Source organism: Tachypleus tridentatus, chromosome 12 (genome assembly GCF_004210375.1).
Source record: "Tachypleus tridentatus isolate NWPU-2018 chromosome 12, ASM421037v1, whole genome shotgun sequence".
NCBI classification, from domain to species: domain Eukaryota; kingdom Metazoa; phylum Arthropoda; class Merostomata; order Xiphosura; family Limulidae; genus Tachypleus; species Tachypleus tridentatus.
Window position 1 is genome coordinate 47,894,939 of NC_134836.1, and position 24,076 is coordinate 47,919,014.

Sequence of the window (24,076 nt, forward strand, 5' to 3'; positions counted from 1 at the left end):
CCTATCATAGTTTAGCAGCAAAAGACTAGAGGAAAGGTAGCTAGTTATCATCACCCACCGCCAACTCTTGAGCTATTCTTTTACCAAAGAATAGTGGAACTGACCGAACATTATAACGTCTCCATGAAAGAGTGAACATAGTTTGCTATGACGAGGGTTCGAACCCGCGATCCTCAGATTACGAGTCGAACGCCCTAACCACCGTGCCATACTTGTAAAGCCTCGCTTCAACAAACTGGTGTAACATCGCACAAACTAAGCAAATTAATCCAAGTTAGCCAATGTATTCTCAAAATAACTCGAAGTAATTAGAATTTTTATAATACCTTGACAATATTATAAATACTTACACCTATAGCCCTAAAGAACAAAATCTCTAAAGGCTTAACTATGTAAACTATGGTTATAAAATAATGAATAATCTTGAGGTCTTAGTAATTAATGAATATTTCTATTAACTTATCATTTAATGTAAATGTAGAATAGGGATACCATCTGCCTGACACTATAAGAAGAGGGAAAACAATGTAAACGTAATTTATTATTGATAGCTTAGCATAAAATATCTAAGTAAATTATTCAAAGTTAATTACTTTATTAGCAAAATAACTCGACATTAATTTGTATATTTTCTTATGAAATCAAAAGAAAGAAAATGTTAAAATAATTCTGACGGCATAGCCTTTACTCATTTTACTTTTACAACGCTCTCATATTTAAAGATGAAACAAACAATACTCACGATTTAAATCTAATGTCACTGACTTGGAGATTGGCAAGCTAAGGTTTGTATTGGAAGCTTGGCATGTGAGCAGTGACATGAAGTGGTCTCTATGGAGGCGTTTGATCAACAGTGCATTCCTTGCAACTCCTCTCGTGGTAATGCTGTAATTATTATCCAGCAGAACTGAGTTTCTCCACCAAGTCACAGCTGGAGTTGGGTCTCCTACATAACAAAAAAATAAACTCGCATACCGCTGTTTCCTTAGTTTTAAACCCATTTTGCTGTTCCTGATTAAGTGCAAAACTACACAATGAGTCAACTATACAGTGCCAACAGCGAGTGTCGAAACCCGAATTTAGGTGTTAAGTCCTTTAAAAGCTCTTGGGGATAATTCGCAATATAGAAATATGTACAAATATTTATTCAAAAAGAGAACCTAGTTTTAAAGGTATACTGGAAGTGTTAACAAAACGTTGGATGGAAGTATGTATTTATCATGCTACTTTTCATACAGATATCTTTAACAACAGTAGAATGAAGAGTGAATTGTAAATAATATAAACATTTAGAAATAAAGCTTTCAAAATCAAAATTTGTATTTTGGACCAAATAATTCCAATTGTAACTTTGTTGCGATAAACGAATGGAGAGAATAATCACCAAATTAATTTAGATTAAGTGTAAGAAAACAAAAGTAGAAGTAAAATGAATCTCTGAATAGGTGTTTACAGAGTCCTATTTATTTAAATTAGTAAGCTTTAAACCTAAGATTTCAGTAACGGTGTCTACAAGAATTGTGTTAAATATTTAAATAAAACATTATTGAAAATGACCAAGTCCACCTAAATACAATACAATAATATTTCTTTATGCATTTAGTAATATGTAGTCAATTTTCAAATGTACATTATAAAACAAAACAATACATATATATATATAGCGTTATACAAAAGTATTAGGAAAAAATCAAAAATTAGATTTCAGGTTACTCCGAACAAAAACGGAAGGTAATTTTTATTAACCTTCATATTTAGTACAACAGAAATTCAGTGGAAGTGGTTGAGTTTAACATACAGTTAATATTTTGTATGCTCCCTTTTTGCTTTAATAACTGCAGACAGTCTTTCAGGTAGTGTCACAACATATTTAATCAAAGATTCCTTTGGGATGTTACTCCAAATGTATCTAATACCTTCTCATAAAGTTTCTGTGGAAGTAACTTTTGATTTGTCAAGTTTTTGATCTATTATACCCCAGACCTGCTCAAATGGGTAGAAATAAGGGCTCAGTGGGGGTCACTGCATCGTTTATATGACTCCAGCAACTTATTTCTTAGCGAACTAATTTCTGCATAGGTTGGATGAGTGTTTGAGGTCATTGTCTTCTTGGTAGTAGATCCTTTATCAATAATATACAAACCACTGGGTATACCATGACGGAACAGTATCTGATGGTACTTGTGATGGCCCATTATTGCATTTATTTTTAAAATATCTCTTGTCGCCTCTGCAGAAAAACACATCCCCACATCATCACACGAACTTTCGCTTTGAACCAGATATTTCCCATTCGTATTCATCCGTCCGTAATATCATTTTCCAATCATCAGCAGTGCAGTTTGTGTACTTTTTAGCAAATTTAAATCTCTTGGCAATATTTGGAGACCAAAGTAAGATTTTTTAAACTGCTACACGACCAAATATTCCGTTTTCATTGGGTCTTTTTGATAATATAGATCCGTTGTTTAGTACATGGTTGTTTATCTCATGCCTGAGATCAGTGTCAGTCTTCCTTCTGTCTCGAAGGCTATATAAACGAAGATACTTAACATCATTATCATTGTTTTTATCAATGTTCATTTGTGGAGTTCTATTAAATAGATTTCTTCTAGCGTATCGCGGTACCACTTTTAGCTCTTTGCTATCATATTTCTATAGTGTTTAGACACTACATTGGGTACATTACAATTGTTTCAGACCCTAAGTTTCATCACTATGTTCATTCAAGCAGAACCCTTATGATTTACCCTTGGTACTAGTATATAGTAACTCTGAAAATTCAATTGTCAACAGGGATCAGTAAATCATTACCACCGTGTAGACTTTGACAAAAAAAATAGACAGATCTTTAACCTCTAGATACCTCAGTTATATTGATGAATTTCAAGTGAATTTATCACATAGTTTATTGTAATAAAGGAGCCGGAAGAATAATTTGTCTTGTCAAGCTGTATTCTAAAGTAACTGAACCAGCCTGTGTGACTTTACAAAAAAAGAAAATTCTTTAAAGCCCTGGATACAACTGTAATAACCAACAGTGAAACTAACATTTGTATATATGTTTGACTTCCTTTGATATATCATTCTGAAACAAGGAGACTCTGTGCTGTTTGTTTATTGTTGAAATGTATTGCTAAAAATGCAAAGAAACCTACTTTTAAAAGTACAAGGAATACTTCTGTCTTTATGATCTCAGTGTATGGGCATTTTACTTTAAAAAGGGCTGTTACACACACTTCCTAAAGAATATCAATTTTCAATGGTACCACGCTACCTTCGAACATACTCCAAACAATGTTAACATCTAATTCTCATATATTCCATTCTGTTTATATTGACTGCGTTACGAAATTGTTTTATGTGTTAAAATATTTTCATGTATACGACGTACTGAATATTCAGTATTTGTATTGTATAAACTTAAACTTTTGACCAGCTAGTATTTAGGCTAATTTCATAGTGTTCACATTTTCCCTATTGAATGCCAAAAAAGTTTTTTTTTATTTTCTATTTTCTTATTTTAATCTTTCGCATCACTACTCAAATAAGTGGTTGAGTCTAACAATGCAAAATACATATTTTTTCTTTATGTTATTGGTTTTAAGATTTTGGCCAGCAGTGTATGCAAATCTAGAATTATATCTGTATACACATGATTTTCTCAATTATCATAGTCCCGTCATTGCTCAATTAAAATAGTTGCAAGAGTGTCATGTAAGCTTAATATTTAATGAATGCAAGAAGAAACTTGAGACAAATAAAACCACAGTTATTTATATAAAAGCTTTAGATGATGTGGTTGTTTTTTATTAAAAACAGAACTATACAAAAACCTCTCTGTAGTCAACCCACCACGGGAAGCGTTTCATTGATAATGCTTGTTTCGTTTGTTTGTTTGTTGAATTTCGCGCAAAGCCACACCAGAGCTATCTGCGCTAGACGTCCCAAATTTAGCAGTGTAAGACTAGAGGGAAGGCAGTAAGTCATCACCATTCACCGCGAATTCTTGGGCTACTCTTTTACCAACGAATAGTGGGAATGACCATCACATTATAACGCCCTCATGGCTGAAAGAGGGCAAGCATGTTTGGTACGACCAGGATTCGAACCCGCGACTCTCAGATTACGAGTCAAATGCCTTATCCTACCTGGTCATGCTGGGCCATATTAATAACGCACGATAAACTCATTTGAAACACAAAATTTATCATTGCTAATGATCAGATAATGATTATTAATTGAAAGCCATACTGATTGCTCAGCATTTTATACTTAACTTAAGGCACTGTTTCATATATTCATTTATGAAGATCTCCCTGAGACTCCACGTCAAATTGGTTATAATATACTTATGAATGAGTAAGCAATAAACGCATTATGAATGTTAAAAAATAAAAATAATATTCGGGCAAATCTGAGATTTGATTAAAACATATGAAAATACAGTTATGGATAAAGACGTTCAACTGTCTTCCGGATTTACTTTGTTACAGTGAGCTCTATCTCTATGTAAATTAGTAGAGACAATATCACTAGTCATTCTGGAATGGCATTTTTTTCTTCAAGGTGCAAAATTCAGTCAAACAAGAGGATCTCTAACTTGCTATCTCTTAACGAGAATTATTTATCCTATTGGTTGTAGGCTTGAAGCTGGTGCGCTTTTAAACAGTTTTCTAGTTAAATCGCCAACATTTATCACCGATTACAAACATATGTAAAGCAACGAAACATTCAAAATCAAAATTAGTAAATATGCTAACAAATGTTGACTTCCCCAAGGTTATTTAAATATGTAATACAGTAGATCAGCTGTATTAATGCATTTGAATATTAAGTTGTAACAGTAAACTCAACGTTTTAAACGCCCAAAGTTATAAATATGAACCACACTAGATAATCGATATTTTTTTGCCTTCGGCTAACCACATGTAAAACACTAATACGAATCTACTTATCGGTCTTCATGATTAGTTCTATTTAAAATGAGATTATATTAATCTCAACGTGATTCGTAGTTACTTCGTTACACGTAAAGTCAAAGAATTGTTACGAAACAGTGTGACTGCTACAAATCGCAACATTCTTTTATTTTTATGAAACATCTGAATATCATCTCCAGGTATTATCTTACAGTATAGTTGGAACACATTACGGTAATTATTATTCGTTCGTTACAGTTAAGATCAGTTTTTACTATTAGGTCGGTTTTACTCCCTCTTTAAAGCATAGTGATCATTAAATTACTAAGTTCAAACAGAATACTAAATCTGACAATTGAGAACTTCCTACCTTGAGCTTCACACGATAAAGATAGAAATGATCCTTCGTTAAATGGGCCAATAATTCCTTCAACATTCTTCCCGTTTTCGTACGTGATGACAACATTCTTGGTTGGAACTGGAAAACATTTTATATCAAAATAAGTTAACGTTCCGCTATTTGAAACCATTTATTCCATACAACGACATACGACACTCTGGTCAGGTAATAGAAGCCTTTAATAATGTATGTATATTTGTTTACTAGAAAAGACATTCGGTAATTCTGGCCTAAAATGTAATATGTTGTATAATATCCCCTTTGAGTCTATAATATATAATCCAATCGTACTCTGCAAAAACGCCCGTTAAACACGATTGGCGTGGGTTTCATGTGATTTTGCTATCCATCTCTTCGCTCACTGTAGTTCTCGCTCGCGGTAATAAAAAAAGGCGGTTTCTTTTGTTGCTAAACGTTTTAAAGCAAAGCCACGAGAGGTATCTTTTGTATCCACCAACGGAAATCGAACCAATAATTTAAGGGTTATAAGTCCGTAAACTTACTGCTATCCCACCGAGAGTTATATTAAGTTATTTTAAGTCGGTTAAACTGAAATTAACTTCCAAATTCCAGCGATTCTTTCGATTGTTTATGCAGTTAAAGTTAACCTTTGGAAGGTCACTGGAGTTCTTCTCGCTGGTTTAGCCAACTGGCCGCAACAATTTTTAAAACCCGACAAACAAATATATATATAAACGCTATCAAGAAAAATGTTTCTCAACACCGTAATATGTTGTCATAATACACAAATAAGAATATAATAGCAGTCGATCATAGGAATCATGTTTATTATACGGCAGATATTTACTTTGATCCATAAATATAAAACATATATAAAAACACGTGTGAGTATATATATATATATATAGAGAGAGAGAGAGAAAGATGGATAGATAGATAGACAGACAGCTTATTTTAGTTTAAGCTTAACGGTAACTTGATCTATGATCACCTCAGGCGTAAAAAAAAACAACCTTATTTTAGAGATATATATATATACCCTCTAACTTACTGCTTGCCGATCTAGAAGTTACACACAAACGTCATTCAATCTATATATATTACAGCAACATTATATAAACTGAATGAAGAGATAATAAAACAGTTTTATTTGTTTCGTCCACTCAGAGATAATATAAAACTATTTAACTAATCTAATCTTTTAAAATACTTTACGCTCTACAGTGAGTAGGCGATAGGTTTACAGTCTTAGAACCCTAAAATACAAGGATTGATTTCCCATGGTAGAAAGTCGTAGGTGCCCTAATGTTTATATATTTACGACAAAATAAAAACAAAGCAAACAAAATCACTACACATTAGAGTTTTACTGAAGTAAACGAACTTTATTCTAGCTCTTTCTTGTTTCTAATAGTGGTTCAAGTAGCGTCAAGAATGGTAAATTGTATATTCGATATATTTGATGTCATATCTACACCAGAAATTTCAGATAGTTTTGCTGAGTCAATAAGATAAAACACACGCATTATACTCAAGGTCTTCAGTGACTAAAAAAATGAAAACATGACATCATTGAAAAATATTGTTTGAATAGCTTCAGTAAAGAGAACTGGGATTTGTTCTTTCTGTAATGTTTAATTTGTTCTCCAATTGAGATTCCTAATTACCGACAGCAGAGGTGAACCGGTGATAAGTTAAGCACTTTTTAAAACGGTAATGCATTATGCGTTTTTAGAACCAGTAATGAGTTAACCACTTTAGATTGATTATGCCTTGAGCTAGTTTCAAATCGAATCAAACTATTCATATTGAAGAAACAACATTTTCTCCTAAATTTGAAAACCATGTGATTCTTTAGCTGTTTGTACGAAACATAAAAATCTTACGTCCAATAATATAATTAAAATGGATCCTCACCGAAAACTCTGGTCTTTTAAGGAATGGAAAATGTCATATACGAAATATAAGACATTACTAGGATTTATTACACTTAAAAAAGTATAATTTCAATGAGTCAATAGCGTTGCATAAAGTTCCGTAATAGTTATGAATAGAAAAGTAAATTACAAATAATTACTCTCATTAATTCTGAGAAACTAACTCATCCCAATTCAATGTATATTAATATGTATACATATACGTTTATTTATGTTATGTAATTAATTACACTTTGCAAATACTTAGATAGCTCGTAGTAATTTTACTATATTTCATACCTCAGTTACTTTTCTTGTGGCAGGCCTGGCATCGCCGAGCGCGTTAAAGCGTGCGCTTCGTAATCTGAGGGTCGCGGGTTCGCGCCCGAATCGCGCCAAACATGCTCGCCCTCCCAGCCGTGGGGGCGTTATAAATTGTCGGTCAATCCCACTTTTCGTTGTTAGAGAGTAGCCCAAGAGTTGGCGGTGGGTGGTGATGACTAGCTGCCTTTCCTCTAGTCTTATACTGCTAAATTAAGGACGGCTAGCACAGATGGCCCTCGAGTAGCTTTGTGCGAAATTCCAAAACAAACAAACATTTTCTTGTGTAAGTTCAGTGACTTACGGAATAACTCGAAGAACGAAATCAATGAGTACGGTTTGCACTTTTTACTGCAAGCGCGTGAGAAAACTGGCAGTTAAACGTGCTATCCTGTCTCAGAAGACGAATTAAATTATTATTTGGACAGTTAAAAATTAGGATGGTTTGTATCTTAAACTCTAGGTGTCTCTGACCTGACACGTATGCATAAGGTGCCATTCAAGTTATAAATACCAAACAATAAAATATCTCATAAATGAATCATTCTGGGTAAAATTAGTTTCAAAGTTGTTCTTTTTTATTTTTCAAGTTATCCTAACTATGCTACGTATTGGGCACCGTTTTTTTACTCATCGTTTTCTTTTATCTGGGACTGATGCACCAATATGTGGTCTGTGTGACACTCAAGTCACAATAGTTCACATTTTACTGTCGTTACGACGGTGAACGACGACACCATTTTAAACGTGTTTTAATATATCTCAGAACAACTGGTATGGGTATTAACACTTTTACTAATAAATCAGAAAATAGCGTTTCTCGTCATCAGGAAATAGACATGTTTTGACCACAGGTTCATCCCTGATGCTGGTTAATGTCATTGATGATGGTGTTCACCTTACAAATTCTTTTAGTTGAGCCATTGGCATTTTTAACGCTATTCAAGTTTTTAATTCAAAAATTGGACTTTGTTTTATTTCAACATAAATCCTTTTTTACCGAGTTTAATAATTTTACTTTATTTTAATTTTTAACGGTTATTTGGCACAAATAGTCTAGTTGCTTTGCGCTATAAAACGCCAAACAACCAACTAATTTTCATTTTCATAAAATTTGATATTTCTGTTTTGTAGATGGTACAAACATGCGCTACATTCAAACGGTAATAGTATTACTTTACATTATGACTTATGAACACAATGTACATAATTATATTTTCTTAAATAAACCAACACACATTTCTAAACGTAGTCGGAATGTATTAAGAAAAAATAAACAGTCTTGTAACATTCATAGAAATATATGTATAACGCATAATTACATAAGTTAACGCTTACATTTCCTGCGCATAAGATGAGTTATCAAAAAAACAAATATTCTATCTTTAATATTTTAATACTATTTTTACAGTTATTAATATATTCCAATTTAACGTTGGAATTTTTTCCCCATTACAAATTATTAATCTTTGACCCCCAGTAGCACAGAAGTATATCTGCAAACTTACAACACTAAAATCCGAGTTTCGATACCCATGGTAAGTAAAGCACAGGTAGCCAATTGTGTAGCTTTGCGCTTGACTTCAAACAAACAAATATCACTCTTTAAATAACTGATACCACTGTAAGACTGTCAATGTTGTATTTTTGAGTTTTAGTAACAACAGACAGATTAACATACGGTAAAAAGTTTCGAAACAAATTTTGAAATGGAAAGTAGCAAACTTAACGATTTGTCTGTTTTTTTCAATCTTATCAAAACTATTTTTATTTCAACGTGCACTACGCCCTTCTTATAACAGCAGTTACTTTAGTCAATCACTCCATCTTAATCTTCATAAATGACCGTGATGAAGACGAATGGATACTTATCAACCTCGAAGAATAAGTGTTCTCTCCAACAGTTTGAACCACGTAAAACAAAAGACAAACACAAAAGGATTACCAATGACACTTAAGTGGCCTCTCCACTTCTCTGTACGTGCTCGTCGGTAATCTACTCGACACTCGTATTCTCCTTCGTCCTGTTTTCTGACCGGTGCAATCTTTAGTAGTGGGGGTTTCGAGGTCAAGTCGAAGTAAGCGCGCGTTCCGAGAATATCGTCTGTGAAGTGAAAGGCCTTATATATTGAGCCATTGCGAGCATCTAGACTATAGATTGGAACACCAGAATCTCCCCGGAACCAAAGCACTAAAGAGATCGCATCGTTTTCAGCTGGGAAAGTAACATTGCAGGGCAGATAAACTGAACGATCTTCGACTGCTGTCAAATTTGCGGATATCACTGAAATAGTGATAAAAATTTAAATAAATCACAAACTGTTCTATCATATTACATGGATATTTGTTATTCTTTTTTATTTAAAATTTAATTTTTACATATTTTATCTTCACATTTAAATGTTAGCCTAAACTATATTTACGTTAAGGATTGCAAAATACCGTATAACTTTTACAGTATTTAATACTCTGACCGTATATTGTTTTTTTTTTACATGCGTCTTGTTGGTTTTTTTTATAAACTTCTATGTTAATCAATAAACTATATTAGACCTCTGACAAAACATATGTATATCATTGTTTTGTTGGATGTTATTTATATGTGATTCTGGAATGTAAACTTGTAAACTGACTTTTAAAATTACAATTTTTCATACACTGCTCAATCAGCTAAGCATATTTAAGCAGTTTTAATATTAATAGTTTCTAAAACATGGAAATTGCACTTTGAATATCAACTTATTAAGTGTATGTCTACGAATATACAATGCTAAAATCAGAGGTTCGATTCCCCTCGGTGGGCTGAGCAGATAGCCCGATGTGGCTTTGCTATAAGAAAAACACACAAACACAAACTTATTAAGCACATAATTCACAGAACATGAGGGTAGACTATGATATTGTCACTTCTCACTCCTGTAACATAATAACAGTTGATCCATTATTTTTTAAGTATCTAAATAATCAAAGTTAATGAAAGAAAGTATAGTTTATGACACGAATTAGTTAACGCACATAAGAGGTTTTTTGATAGATAACATAGTTTGAAGTAAAAAATAAACACAAATTGCGTTTGAATTAAATGAATTACTCTGCAGCATAAACATTTGATACACATAACACTAAAACACAATCATGATTCTAACATAGCTTACATTTTACCTCTAGTGGGGCTGAAGTGGTGACCTCAAAATATTTTAATACTAGTAGAGACCCAAAAAATATTTAGGACAACCTGGCATTATAACAATACGTTTTTAAACATAGGATCTGTAGTATAGTAGAAAAAAAATCTAAACTTTATAAGTCCACTTGACTTAAGTATAACATCGCTTAAGCTTTTATTAAGTACGGCCGTATCCGATTGAAAGAAAAGTTAACATTCGCTTCAGTTTAGTTAGAGCTGAACTGTACGCGCATTTAGACAGAAAGTGCATGTGCATTTTTAATATTATTATAAATTTATTATAGTAAAGTTTTAATATTTACCTATGAACTATACGGAATAATCTTTGATATTTTTATCTATAGTATGAGGGTGTGCATTTCTATATCAAAACCACAAGGAGCTATGTGCTGTATCTATCAAGCGTTGTAAATCCGAAGATTTACCTCTGCATCAGCGAGGAACAATATACGTAGTAGCAAAGATTACATAGATGTTATAGAATGTTGGGGGCTGTTTATGTAAATGTTTTATATTCATATTAAAACTAAGACAAATACAAATGCAACACACGAAAAAAGAAATACATGAGAATCTAACCTACTTTTCGGAACAATTCTACAAACTACAAATATTATTTTGTTGTTCTGTTTTTGTTGTTTTTTTATTTACGTGTTTTTATTGTTTCTTTTACAAAGATATTTAGACAAACCCTTTATTTGGGGAAACATTTCAACAATAAAACTTACATAAAATAAAAATGAAAATAAGAAATTAACCACATAAGCCTGAGAACATTTGTTTGTGGGTGTGAACAATCAAGTAACAGAAACAACTCACTTAGACGTTGAAAAAGAGATATTACCTTTACTTATATATAACCTATACGAAAACAGCCTCAGAAATAGAAATATGTAAAAAGAGATATTACCTTTACTTATGTATAACCTATACGAAAACAGCCTCATAAATAGAAATATGTAAAAACAGATAATACCTTTACTCATATATAACCTATACGAAAACAGCCTCATAAATAGAAATATGTAAAAAGAGATATTACCTTTACTTATGTATAACCTATACGAAAACAGCCTCAGAAATAGAAATATGTAAAAAGAGATATTACCTTTACTTATATATAACCTATACGAAAACAGCCTCAGAAATAGAAATATGTAAAAAGAGATATTACATTTACTTATATATAACCTATACGAAAACAGCCTCAGAAATAGAAATATGTAAAATGAAAAAAGACGTATTATAACGTGCTGAGGCTATCCATTTCACCTTTAAAAGGTCTGCAAACATGGCTTTCAATCTAATTTTGTAGTGCACTAGAACAAATTGTCATTAAATCAAAACATATTTTATGATCACTTTAGTTGACAAAAAAAACGATGTTAAAAGATTTATTTTTCTTCGGGAAGGTTCGGTTAGTGATAATTAATCTTCCCGTGAAAACTGCAAATTATATTGTCAAGCATTGTTTTACTCATCATATAAACATGAATTAAAAATTTGTAATTCACATAATACTTGTTTGTTTGTTTTGGAATTTCGCACAAAGCTACTCGAGGGCTATCTGTGCTAGCCGTCCCTAATTTAGCAGTGTAAGACTAGAAGGAAGGCAGCTAGTTATCACCACCCACCGCCAACTCTTGGGCTACTCTTTTACCAACGAATAGTGGGTTGACCGTCACATTATAACGCCCCCACGGCTGGGAGGGCGAGCATGTTTGGCGCGACTCGGGCGCGAACCGCGACCCTCAGATTACGAAGCGCACGCCTTAACGCGCTAGGCCATGCCATGCCAGGCCCCTCACATAATTCTATGAATCCATTCAATATAAACGTCAGTCAGTTTACAGAATGTGATGAATCTTTTCACGACATACTATTGATGTTCTCATGCTCAGAAGAGATTTTTATTTTCGTGTACATACAAAGAAAATTTATATAAAAGACACCTCCTTACAGACACAATATATAAATATTTTAATATATATATATATATATATATTATATATTTCAAGCTACTAGTTATTGTTGTCTTTTTTTTAAATAAGAATAATGAGAAAAAGCTTTGGGTGAAATTTGTCCAAGTTTTAACTGTGATAAAAGTGATTTCGTAGAGTAGTTGTACAAAACTACAACAGTATGAATATGTTTGGAAACGAATAAGTAACTTTCTTGAAAATTACTAAATACATATTACATCTAAAATCTTTATAAATATTGAATTTATAAGTTAGTATGTTAATTAATCAAAAAATAAAACTAAAATAAAGAAAAGAAAATGAAACCGTTTCTTGTTAAGCGCAAAATTGCCTAATGGGTTATCTGTGATGTGAGCATGTTTTGTTAGATATGGATTCGAAACCGCAATTCCCCGTTAGTACAGTGGTAAGTCTACGTATTTACAACGCTAAAATCAAGGGTTTGGTTCCCTTCGGTAGACACAGCAGATAGTCTGATGTGGCTTTGTTAAAAGAAACACACAGGCTTAAACCCGCGACCCTCTGATTGCGTGTCAATTGCCCTAACCACCTGGTCATGTTGGATAAGAATTAATAAACCTGACAGCTCCCAGTAAGTTACAAATTTAACAATAAATATCAAATTAATTAATTCTGGAAAAAATACGAAAATTCAAGTTACGTGTATTAAACTTTATGTATGTATGCTTTATTCAAATACGGTCAGTAATATTGCACTTTAAAATTCCTTTCTAAATTATTGTAGAATTGCCTATAATCAGAAAAATAAACTGACAACTGAAGTTCAAGTCAAAATAGATTGTTTGCCTGTTTTTAGTTTTATTTTTACACAAAACTTCAACCACTGACTGTGATCTCCGTTCTGAATGAGATAAGACAAGAATAGCCCAGTTTTAGGGCTACTTGCATCTTAGCCTATTTTTTCTACACTTATTTCACGCATCCGTAGCCCCGCAGTTTGAAGTAAAATTATAATGCAACGGGAAACCAACCATGAACTGTCATAATCACAAACTGTTACACTAATTACTAAGTCACGCCTAGTCCTTGGCGGATATGAATGTTCAATTAGCATTTTACACTTTCTGTTGTCTAAACCGTAAAAAAATATTTAACAGATATCAACTAGCTATGCACTTTCCTAAGGTCTTCCTTATTTTCAGAAACAATACAAATACCACGTGTTTTAATATTTTTATTTTCATTTGAAACTTCAAAGTGCAACTTAATACTAGTGCAAAACTACAAAGAGCCAAAGCAGTAACAGAGTGAAAAAAATAAGACCCGAAAAAGTTACAATGGAAACGTTAATAAACTGAATGTCGAGTGAAAAACATAAGATCTGAAGTAGTTACAATGGAAACGTTAATAAACTGAATGTCGAGTGAAAAACATAAGACCTGAAGTAGTTACAATGGAAGTGTTAATGAACTGAATGTCGAGTGAAAAACATAAGACCTGAAGTAGTTACAATGGAAACTTTACTAAACTGAATCTATTAGACAAAACTCATGTGCAAATAAAACCTAGGAGATTTGTATTGTTAGTATCTTCGCAGTTTCATATTTGCCATGAGTTATTTTTTATAACACCAGTTTAATTAGAAAAGTAAAAGGCAAATAAGAAAACGTTTCGCTATTTAAATTTACTGAGGGAGATTTTTTAATTTGCTGACATGAATTTATTACAATAGTTTGTTTGTTTTTGAATTTCACGTTGTTTGGGAAGGATAAATGATATTCCCTTTCGACGCGAACAACTGATTGAAGTAAAATTTATAATTTATCTTTACCGCCCTTAGTAACAACATCCTTCAATATATTTTTATACCTTCAAACAAATATATTTCTTTTTAAGAGTTACAGCGATCAGATTAACACCGTTACCATTGTTTACGTATCAGTTAGTAACTAGCTTTTATCCTACAGTTTGTCCGAGAATCTGTTTCTGAGAAGGAATCTCTTCTGTGTCGTAGATTGTTCTATGGGTCTTTCTAAATAAAGTCTCATACGCTATCCGCTAGACTGCATGTAATACAACTAAATATAAACTTATACAACTTATAAGTTGTAATACAACTTATAAACTAGAAGTTCGTATGTCTAGATTAAATAACATAGTGTTATGAACCTGATCTCTATGTAATGTATTTAGGTGTGTGTTAATATAATGAAGTCCTATTAGCAGGGACAAGTTTTTAGTTATGTTATATTCTTGTAAAAGTGACCTACATATATATAATGTGTTACAAAGCACAAAAATCATTAAGGAGCATTCATTTCTTAACTCACATTACGCATATTAAGTTTTGGATTTACATAATTATCAAAACACTTCAGAAGTTTTATTGAATGACATAATTGTAAGGTATCTAAAATACATTCATTAAAAACATAATACTTGGCTATTAAAGTTATATAAACGTTGAATACGAAGTATTTAAACGATTTTGAATATGAAATTCAGCAATACAAAGTCGATATAAAGTCACAACGAAACGGAAAGTCACAAAATTACACTTCGGCAATGTTTGGCTTTCCATAGATTGTGTGATACCAGCGAAAATGTAACACTTTTCGGAAGGATCATTGACATTTCCTTTCGACGCGAAGTATTCATACATCAGACCATAAAGAAGTGCTCTGATTGGGGATCTAGAATTCCAAAGACGGTAGTATACTTTGTACTTAATTGCCTTAGAAAATAAAAATACGCACAACACATGAGGTACCAGTACAATCCATGAAAAGACCTGCAGTAAGTTCCACTCCACTTGTTGTAAGCAAATTATAGAATCTTTTAATAGGAGAAAATTCACGAAGAAACAGGCCAGTGACAAAAGTCGTACGTCTATTCTAGTCAACAGTACGAAATATAATCACGAAGAATCTGGTTTGGAGAAGCAACACAAGCAACGCGTACACAAGTTGCTTCAAATACGTGTCCATTAACCTGTTCAGTGCCGTAGACGAGATAACTCGTCCAAGCCGATCCGTAACATAGTGCCACGGACGAGAGTTAATTCGTTTTCAATAATATCTAACTTCAACGCTAGATATCAGCACCATACATGCATTTGACCTACTTACAAATTGTTTCACTTTCGATCCAAAATGGCGTCACGAAATGAGAAGCATTAGAGTTGTATTGTACCAGCTGAAATACTTTGCAGTCAACAGGTTAAACTGCTGCATATCTCAAGCATCTGCGGAGTGAAACATATTTATTTTTCTTTACGCGTAGAAATACCAGTCAAATCACTGGACACAGCACCTCTGGAATACTATGCAATCGGTACGTTGAAACGGACGCAGGAAAATTGTTGTTCTTTAGACTAGATTATTAATGGAAAGCCTTTTCAGAGTATTATTGTGCTTTTAACATGCGTGGTTTACAACAAAGCCTTTTATGGTAGAATCTACACTACAGGACTATTATCAAGAACCATAACCATAAGACAGTACATGACTGGACGTGATGATATGAACTGTATCGACTAAGTGAAGCTCCAAGATAGTTTTAATATAGTGCATTTAATCTCTGTAGGATGTGAGAAAAGTTACAACTTTAGCTCTTTACAGAAATTCCTAATCAGCGTACATCTTCGTGGCTGTACAACATATATAAACACACTCATGTAACAAAGAAAACTTAAAACCAACTATGTTTTGAGTTTTTTTTTCTTCTTTTAAATTCAGTAGCTTCTGACCTCAGCTATTAAACCACACGAAACTGATTAGTAGTGAAATTTCTGTAGGTAATAAATGTGGCCACCTACTCAAATTTGTACTTGCTTCTTTCAATTCTGATACTGAATGATTAACGTGGTAAATTCGCTATCTGAAGTTGCCAAGCCTTCTTTTAAATCTACACAGCATTAAGATACAAATTATTATTTCTAATCTGGAGAAGAGATACTTACAGAGTAATATTAAATCTATGGGAAAATATGGGTGATTTTTGCTGTTTATGTTTTTAAATGATTGTTTCCATGAAAGTCAAAGAGAATATATATGGTCTTTGCTGTCTGTGTTTTCTAAATGGATGTCTTCATAAAAGTTAAACAGAATGTATATGGTCTTTGCTGTCTGTTTTTTACATGGATGTTTTCATGAAAGTTAAACAGAATATCTGTGATATTTGTTTTCGAGATCAGTGTCACTTACCAATGGTTTGAACGAACAATACAGGTGGCCCGTCATGGCCAAGTGTGTTAAGGCGTTCGACTCGTACTACGAGCGTCGTCGGTTCGAATCCGGGTCACACCAAACATGCTTGCCCTTTCAGCCGTGGGGGCGTTATTATGGAGCGGTCAATCCCACTATTTGTTGGTAAAAGAGTAGCCCAAGAGTTGGCGGTGGGTGGTGATGACTAGCTGCCTTCCCTCTAGTCTTACACTGCTAAATTAGGGACGGCTAACACAGATAACCCTCGAGTAGCTTTGTGCAAAATTCAAAACAAACAAAGGAGCAATACAGAAAAAGGTGATAGAAGGCACTGTTTTAATATTGAAATTTTGTTACATTTTTCTGTGATGTGTAATGATTTATTTAAACAAATATCTTGATTTACGTTGTATTCATAGATCGTAACGTAAAGTAATACTATTTTCGTTTGAATATAGCTCATGTTTGTAACGCTTACAAAACAGAATTTTAGGAATGTGAAAAATAAAAAGAACAACTTTGAAACAAACTTTACTCAGAATTATTCATTTGTAAGATATCTTATTGTTTGGTATTTATAACACTATACAACACAAATTTTGTTTGTGGATAGTATGTGTTATTTCTTAAGTGCTTATGTTGTAAAAGTACAGAAAATGGCCATTATTCTTTTCAAACTTTGCTTTTGTGATCTGGATAATGAAATTTAGAAATTAATCTATTTTTTGCGTAAAAACGGGCAAATTTGCACATTTTTATTTACATAAGGTCTGAATAAAACAACATATGAACCAAGATTTACATGTGTTTATATTAAAGTTACACAAAAATGTTTAGAAGTGAGTAGTTTTTCGAGATTTGTGACTATAATGTAAATCACTTTCACGTATCAGCTCCCAAATATAGTCTCTCATCATGTTTTTGTTATACGCACCCAGGTCTCTAAAGCAAAGTTTGAAGAGAAAAATACGTATTTTACATTAACTTTAAATATAAGCAATTGTGAAATAAGACTTTCTACCGAGGAACAAGAAAAAGTAAAAAATTTGTTACGTAGTGTAAATTGAATGGCACCTTATACACGTCATGTCAGAGACACCTAGACTTAAAAATTAGGATGGTTTATATTTTACTTATCCAAATAATAATTTAATTCGTCTTCTTAAAGAGGATAGCACGTTTAACTACCACTCTTCTCACGCGCTTGCCACTGAGAGTGTAAATCGTGCTCATTGATTTAGTTCTACGAGGTTTAAACCTGGAGTTCTTCATCCCGAAACGTTAATCAAAGAGCTAGTCCCAGCCAGTTTCGCACAAGGATTATATATGTATTATTTGTTCCTTTCGGTTTCTCTTTTATTCTTGTCAGCTACTCCGTAAGTCAGTTAACTTACACAAGGAAAGTAACTGAGGAATGAGATATGTTAAAGTTACTACGAGATCTCTAATTATTTGCGAAGTGTAAGTAATTACATAACATAGATAAACGTATATGTATACATATTGACATACGTTGAATTGGGACGAGTTAGTTACTCAGAATAAACGAAAGTAATTATTTGTAATTTACGTTTACATTCATAACTATTACGGAACTTCATATAACGCTATTGATTCACTGAAATTAAACTTTTTTAAGGGTAATAAAATCTAATAATGTCTTATATTTCGTATATGACATATGCCGTTCCTTAACAGAGCAGAGTTTTTGGTGAGATTCTATTTACATTATATTATTGGACGTAAGATTTTTATGTTTCGTAGAAACAACTAAAGAATCACACGGTTTTCAAATCCAGAAAAAGTGTTATTTCTTCAATATGAATGGTTTATGACCTGATTCGATTTGAAACTAGTTCAAGGCATAATCAATCTAAAGTTGTTAACTCATTACTGGTTCAAAAAACGCATAATGCATTACCATTTTAAAAAGTGCTTAACTTATCACAGGTTCACCTCTGCTGTCGGTAATTAGGAATCTCAATTGGAGAACACATTAAGCATTACAGAAAGAACAAATCCCAGTTCTCCTTAGTGAAGCTATTCGAACAATATTTTTCAATTATATCACGTTTTCATTTTTTTACAATTTTTTAGTCACTGAAGACCTTGAGTATAATGCGTATGTTTCATCTTACTGACTCAGCAAAATCATCTGAACACTCTTTTCATTATATAAAAAAACGACGAGAAATCTTGTACAAACCGAACATATATGAAATTTATTTGTTTGTTTCTAATTTCGCTCAAAGCTACGCGAGGGCTATGTACGCTAGCCATCCCTAATTTAGTAGGGTAAGACTAGAGGGAAAGCAGCTAGTAATCACGAACCATAGACAACTTTTGGGCTACTCTTTTACAAACAAATTGAGGGATTCACCATCACATTATAACGCCCTCACGGCTGAAAGGTGGAGCATATTTGGTGTGACAGGAATTCGAACCCGTGACCCTCAAATTCCGAGTCGAATGCTTTAACCCAATTGGCCATGCTGGGCTTATATATGAGATTAAAAAGAAGTGTTTGCTATTTTAGTTTCTTTTTAGACACATTTCCTATTATATAATAAGAGTACAATAACGACTGACATTTTTGTCACAAAAGCAAAAAACGTCAGTTTTGTTTTTTATTATTAATATAAGGCGATTCTTTATGTTAAATTACGCTGCAAAATTGCATTTAATGATAATGGTTGTCCAATAGATTTCATCAAAAACTTGCGAGATTTCTAAAGTAAGAAGAAATAGAGTAATTGAGTTTCCACCCAAATTATTAGAAGAATAACAAGAAAGAAAAATTACTTCGACTATAACATACATTACTGGAAATATTTGTGAAAATAATGAGGCAAATATATCTTCCACCACAATGTCCTTTATTTTCAATGTGAAAAGAAACAAAACTAAAGTACAGTTATGTGCTTATTTTTTTACACTGTGAGGGGTTGTCATCTGACCAGTAAGAAAGCAACATACCCTTAAAAAGCTTATAACAGTACAAACAACCAAACTATTCTCAGTGGCTGAAGTAATGTCTCTTTGGTTTTGAATTTCGCGCAAAGCTACTCAATAGTTATCTGCGCTAGCCGTTCCTAATTTAGCAATGGAAGACTAGAGGGAAGGCAGATAATCGTCACCACCCACCGCCACTCTTGGGCCACTCTTTTACCAACGAATAGTGGGATTGACCGTCACACTATAATGATCCCACGGCTGAAAGGGCGAGGACGTTTAGTGCGACAAGGATTCGAACCCGCGACTCTCAGATTACGAGTTGAACGCCTTAACCCATCTGGCCATGCCGGGCCAATTGAAGTAATTCATCATACGGTTTAATCACAAATATGACTTATAAGAAAAGGTTGTGATCTTCCAGCAAGAAAGTGTTTCCAAGCAAGTAGTGAACGTTTGAGCTATGGGAGTAACACAGAACATTTAGAACAAACATTGAGGAAATGATGAAATTAAGTTGTGTAAACTAAAGGCCTTGTGTACTACTAAATCGCTTTTATTTCTTTAAAAATGTTTTCCTATCAGTAGTAAAACGTATTATAACCATACAAGTGTTTGTGTATCTACATAATTATTTTATATAAATGACTAACAAAACCTGTAGACCAGTAAACAAGTCGAAGTTACAAATAATTCATAAAAACCACCCATAATTTTAATCTTTTCTAACTGGTTAATAAAAAAACAACAAAAATATAGTTCAGGATTTCCCAAAACATAAACATGAAACGACATGAATTTACCAAGTATGAAAAAAATGGCAGAAACACCTACAAAAAAAATTACTAAAGATATTAAAACCCTTGAAATAAACCCTGAAAACCCTGAACACGACCTTCTGTGCTCAAATTAATTTCTTAAGATTAAAATTTTGTAGTTGAATATCACTTGCATCCATGAGAAAAAAATAACTTAATTTGAAAACTAGAAAGAAAATCAAGGAAACAACGTTTCGTCATTTACCACATTCGTATGTATTCCAGTTTCGATGTTACTAGGATGTATCGAACATAAAAAATTGTATAGTTTTACAATTCTTTGATTTTAGCTCATTTGCTTTCGATATTCACTCAAAATTACATAGAAGCTATCCATCCCAACCTACTATAATTTTTAACCAATAGAATAGCAGGGAGTAATTAAGACAACAGCACGCAGCGCCAAACTTTGTGCTAATCTAATGGAATTGATTTGGAACCTCTGAACAAACAGAAAACGGTTAATAACAGCAACAAACACTTTGCCCATTCCTTTGACCCGAATAACGATATTGACTGTCACTCTTATAATGCCCTCCGCTAGTACAGCGGTATGTCTACGGATGTGCAACGCTAAAATCAGGGGTTCGATTCCAGTCGGTGGGCTCAGCAGATAGCCCGACGTGGCTTTGCAATAAGAAAACACACTCTTATAATGAACCCACAGAACAAAGTTCGAAACGTGAACAGTGGCTTCACGTCTCGAGCCCTTGATCATTCGACCCACAGCTCGACACGTTAATCACAAAGACGTGTTTCACCCTAAATTGAAATAAGAACTTAAAACTATATTTTTTCAATGTTTCAAAATATGTATGTCTGTATATGTGCGTTTCAAATTAACCTTGGGTAGTAACTACTATTGTCGTTCACGTTTCCGTATACTAATAATCTAGGTTTTAAATTTTCGAATAATTGTGAAATTTCACACTTTGGATCTTTTAAAAACTATATTGTATTAATATACTACGCATACAGGGTTCGTAGTTTTAGTTTTAACTAACTTTGTAATCACAAAATAACCAACCACGAAACTATTTATGTTGTAACTCTGAATCTGGAAAGTTTATTTCCAAGAAAGTTTCAACCTTATAGTGAATATCACAAGTTTGTTATATATAAAACATCAAAGTTGTTAATAAACTACTTTTACAAATATGTTTTTTGTGAATTTACAAATTGTTTAGTGAACCAGTCAGAGTTAGAGACGAGTTTATACAAAGCATAAAAATACTTATTGTGATCTTAAAGTTTCACATTTAATTACATAACTTCTAAAACCTATTAAATGAATTTCAAAATTATTTAAACAATATTCCATACTAGCTTTGTCTCTCTCTTTTTATAATCCTAACAATGAATTGTGAAATGATCAATACAAGAAGTTTTTTTATGAAACAACCTTATAATTGCTTATCCAAACAGCGTCAGCTGTCCAACATTTGCTCAGCTGTTTGTTTATAATTTCATTGCTTTGTGTTTCTATTTAGATCTATTTAATTACATGAAAGGTCATTAACTAAGGTGGAAGAATCTGATGGGAAGAATAGATCTGTTGCCTTCGAGAAACGTTTGGTTTAATTTTTATGTTACCTAACTTAACAGGTTTCCAATTTTTACGTTTAAGATACGCTTAAGTAACTAACAATTAGTAGATATATATAAAAAAACAACAAAAAAGCAAATTTTGTTACACAGAAACTATACGACGCTTTAGAACAGAATGTCCCAAAACTATTATAATTTGACACTATTTCTATCTAAGCTTTAAATAAGTTAAACAAATTCAGTTAACTGCTCAGAGTAGAAAAAAAAAGATCTAATACAATGAAACTGTGGCTAAATATTAACTTTCAGGCGTAAAAACAATATAATCGCACAACAAGTTTGTTTATTTGTTTGTTTTGAATTTCGCGCAAAGCTACACAAAGGGTATCTGCGATAGACCTCACTAATGTTGCGGTGTAAGACTAGAGGTAAGGCAACTAGTCATCACCACCCACCGCCAACTCTTAGGCTACTCTTTTACCAACGAATCGTAGGATTGACCGTCACATTATAATGACCCCACGGCTGAAAGGGCGAGTATGTTTGGTGCGATAAGGATTCGAACCCGCAACCCTCAGATTACGAGTCAAACGCCTTAACCCACCTGGCCATGCCGGGCCCGCACAACAAGTCTCGTAAAGTAAACCCTGCAATTCCAATTGGCTGAAAAATAACTGATAACAATTTCACTGAAATGAAAGGGTAACATGCCATGTAGAAAGTCAGTTGCTTTATCTTCGACTAAAACAAGTATTTTTGAGTCCAAAGCTTACATTTTATTTAACTGGACACTTACTACATCTTATAAGAGTAGAAAGGAAAATTAAAACGGGCCATTCAGATTCGTCACGTGACACAGAGGAGTGGAGATAGTGAAGTCATTTAAATATTTCCTTTTTGAATTTAGATAATATAAAAAATTGAATTACAAACTGCGTTTTGATATTAACGTTATTAACATACACTGATTATAAAGTTAATTTTGAATGTAACTCTGTAAAATGATCAGTGAGTGTTCACTTCGAGTAATCTTTAATACATGTCTTATTTTATTTTACTTACAAACAGTTTTTATATTAAACAGTGATTTCAAGAACTCTAAAAAAATGGTATTCATATTGTCATATACCGAAAATGGTATTCATATATCTGTACCACCTACGTAGTTCAAGATTAGTTTGAAAGTTCCACTGAATGAGAGCTGAAATTTTAAGGAAATGCATAAAAATGTTAGTTTATAGAGAGTTAGACTGAGTTAAAAGTAATTGTTATGTGGAAAAAAATGTCTGACCATAAGTTCTATAAAGATTTTATTGATACTAGAACGGAAGATGGGGTAAAATTAGATTTAACGAGATACGGATCCGATCTTCTATGAAACCTGTTTTTTGCGAAATCTTAACTTGTAAAAGAATTAGTAAAGATATGTCGACTTTCTTAAATATAATATGTTTCCAACCCTCAGTTAGCATTGAAAAATTTAAAAAAATAATAAAAACTTATGGTATGTCAGTCTGTATAATACCACTGTTTCTTCACCCTTGATAATCAGTGTGTATAATACCACTGTTCCTTCACCCTTGATGATCAGTGTGTATAATACCACGGTTTATTCACCCTTGATGATCTATGTATTCATTCGTTTTACTGTTGTTGTTTTTTTTGTACCTGCTTTTAGAATTATTATTAATTCGGGTTATAAAACTTTTGGACTAAATAGTGTTTAGATACTCTTGAAAAATAAAATTAGTCAAATTCTCTGACGTTACTGGTCGTTTGTTTTCCAGGTTCTTCGTATCCTGAGCTCTTTAATGTTAAAAATAAATGAAGATCACAGCGCTTGCACTCGTCAAGACTATATATTTGATCTTCCACGATTCTGATCGCTCAGAATTCTTGAAAT

At 32.8% G+C, this 24,076-nt stretch overlaps 1 protein-coding gene across 6 annotated transcripts in view; it reads right to left on the reverse strand.

Moving 5' to 3' along the window:
• The window catches only part of LOC143233216 (protein turtle-like), a 186,101-nt gene that overhangs the window by 48,673 nt on the left and 113,352 nt on the right, over window positions 1-24,076 (reverse strand). For 3 of the 6 annotated variants that reach the window (XM_076469186.1, XM_076469187.1, XM_076469188.1), the window contains 3 exons: window positions 9,466-9,804; window positions 5,293-5,400; window positions 743-946 (listed from right to left, as the gene is read on the reverse strand). In XM_076469186.1, the coding sequence (XP_076325301.1) occupies window positions 743-946; window positions 5,293-5,400; window positions 9,466-9,804 (651 nt within the window). The remainder of the gene's footprint in view (window positions 1-742; window positions 947-5,292; window positions 5,401-9,465; window positions 9,805-24,076) is intronic. The other 3 variants (XM_076469190.1, XM_076469191.1, XM_076469192.1) reach the window with 1 other exon arrangement.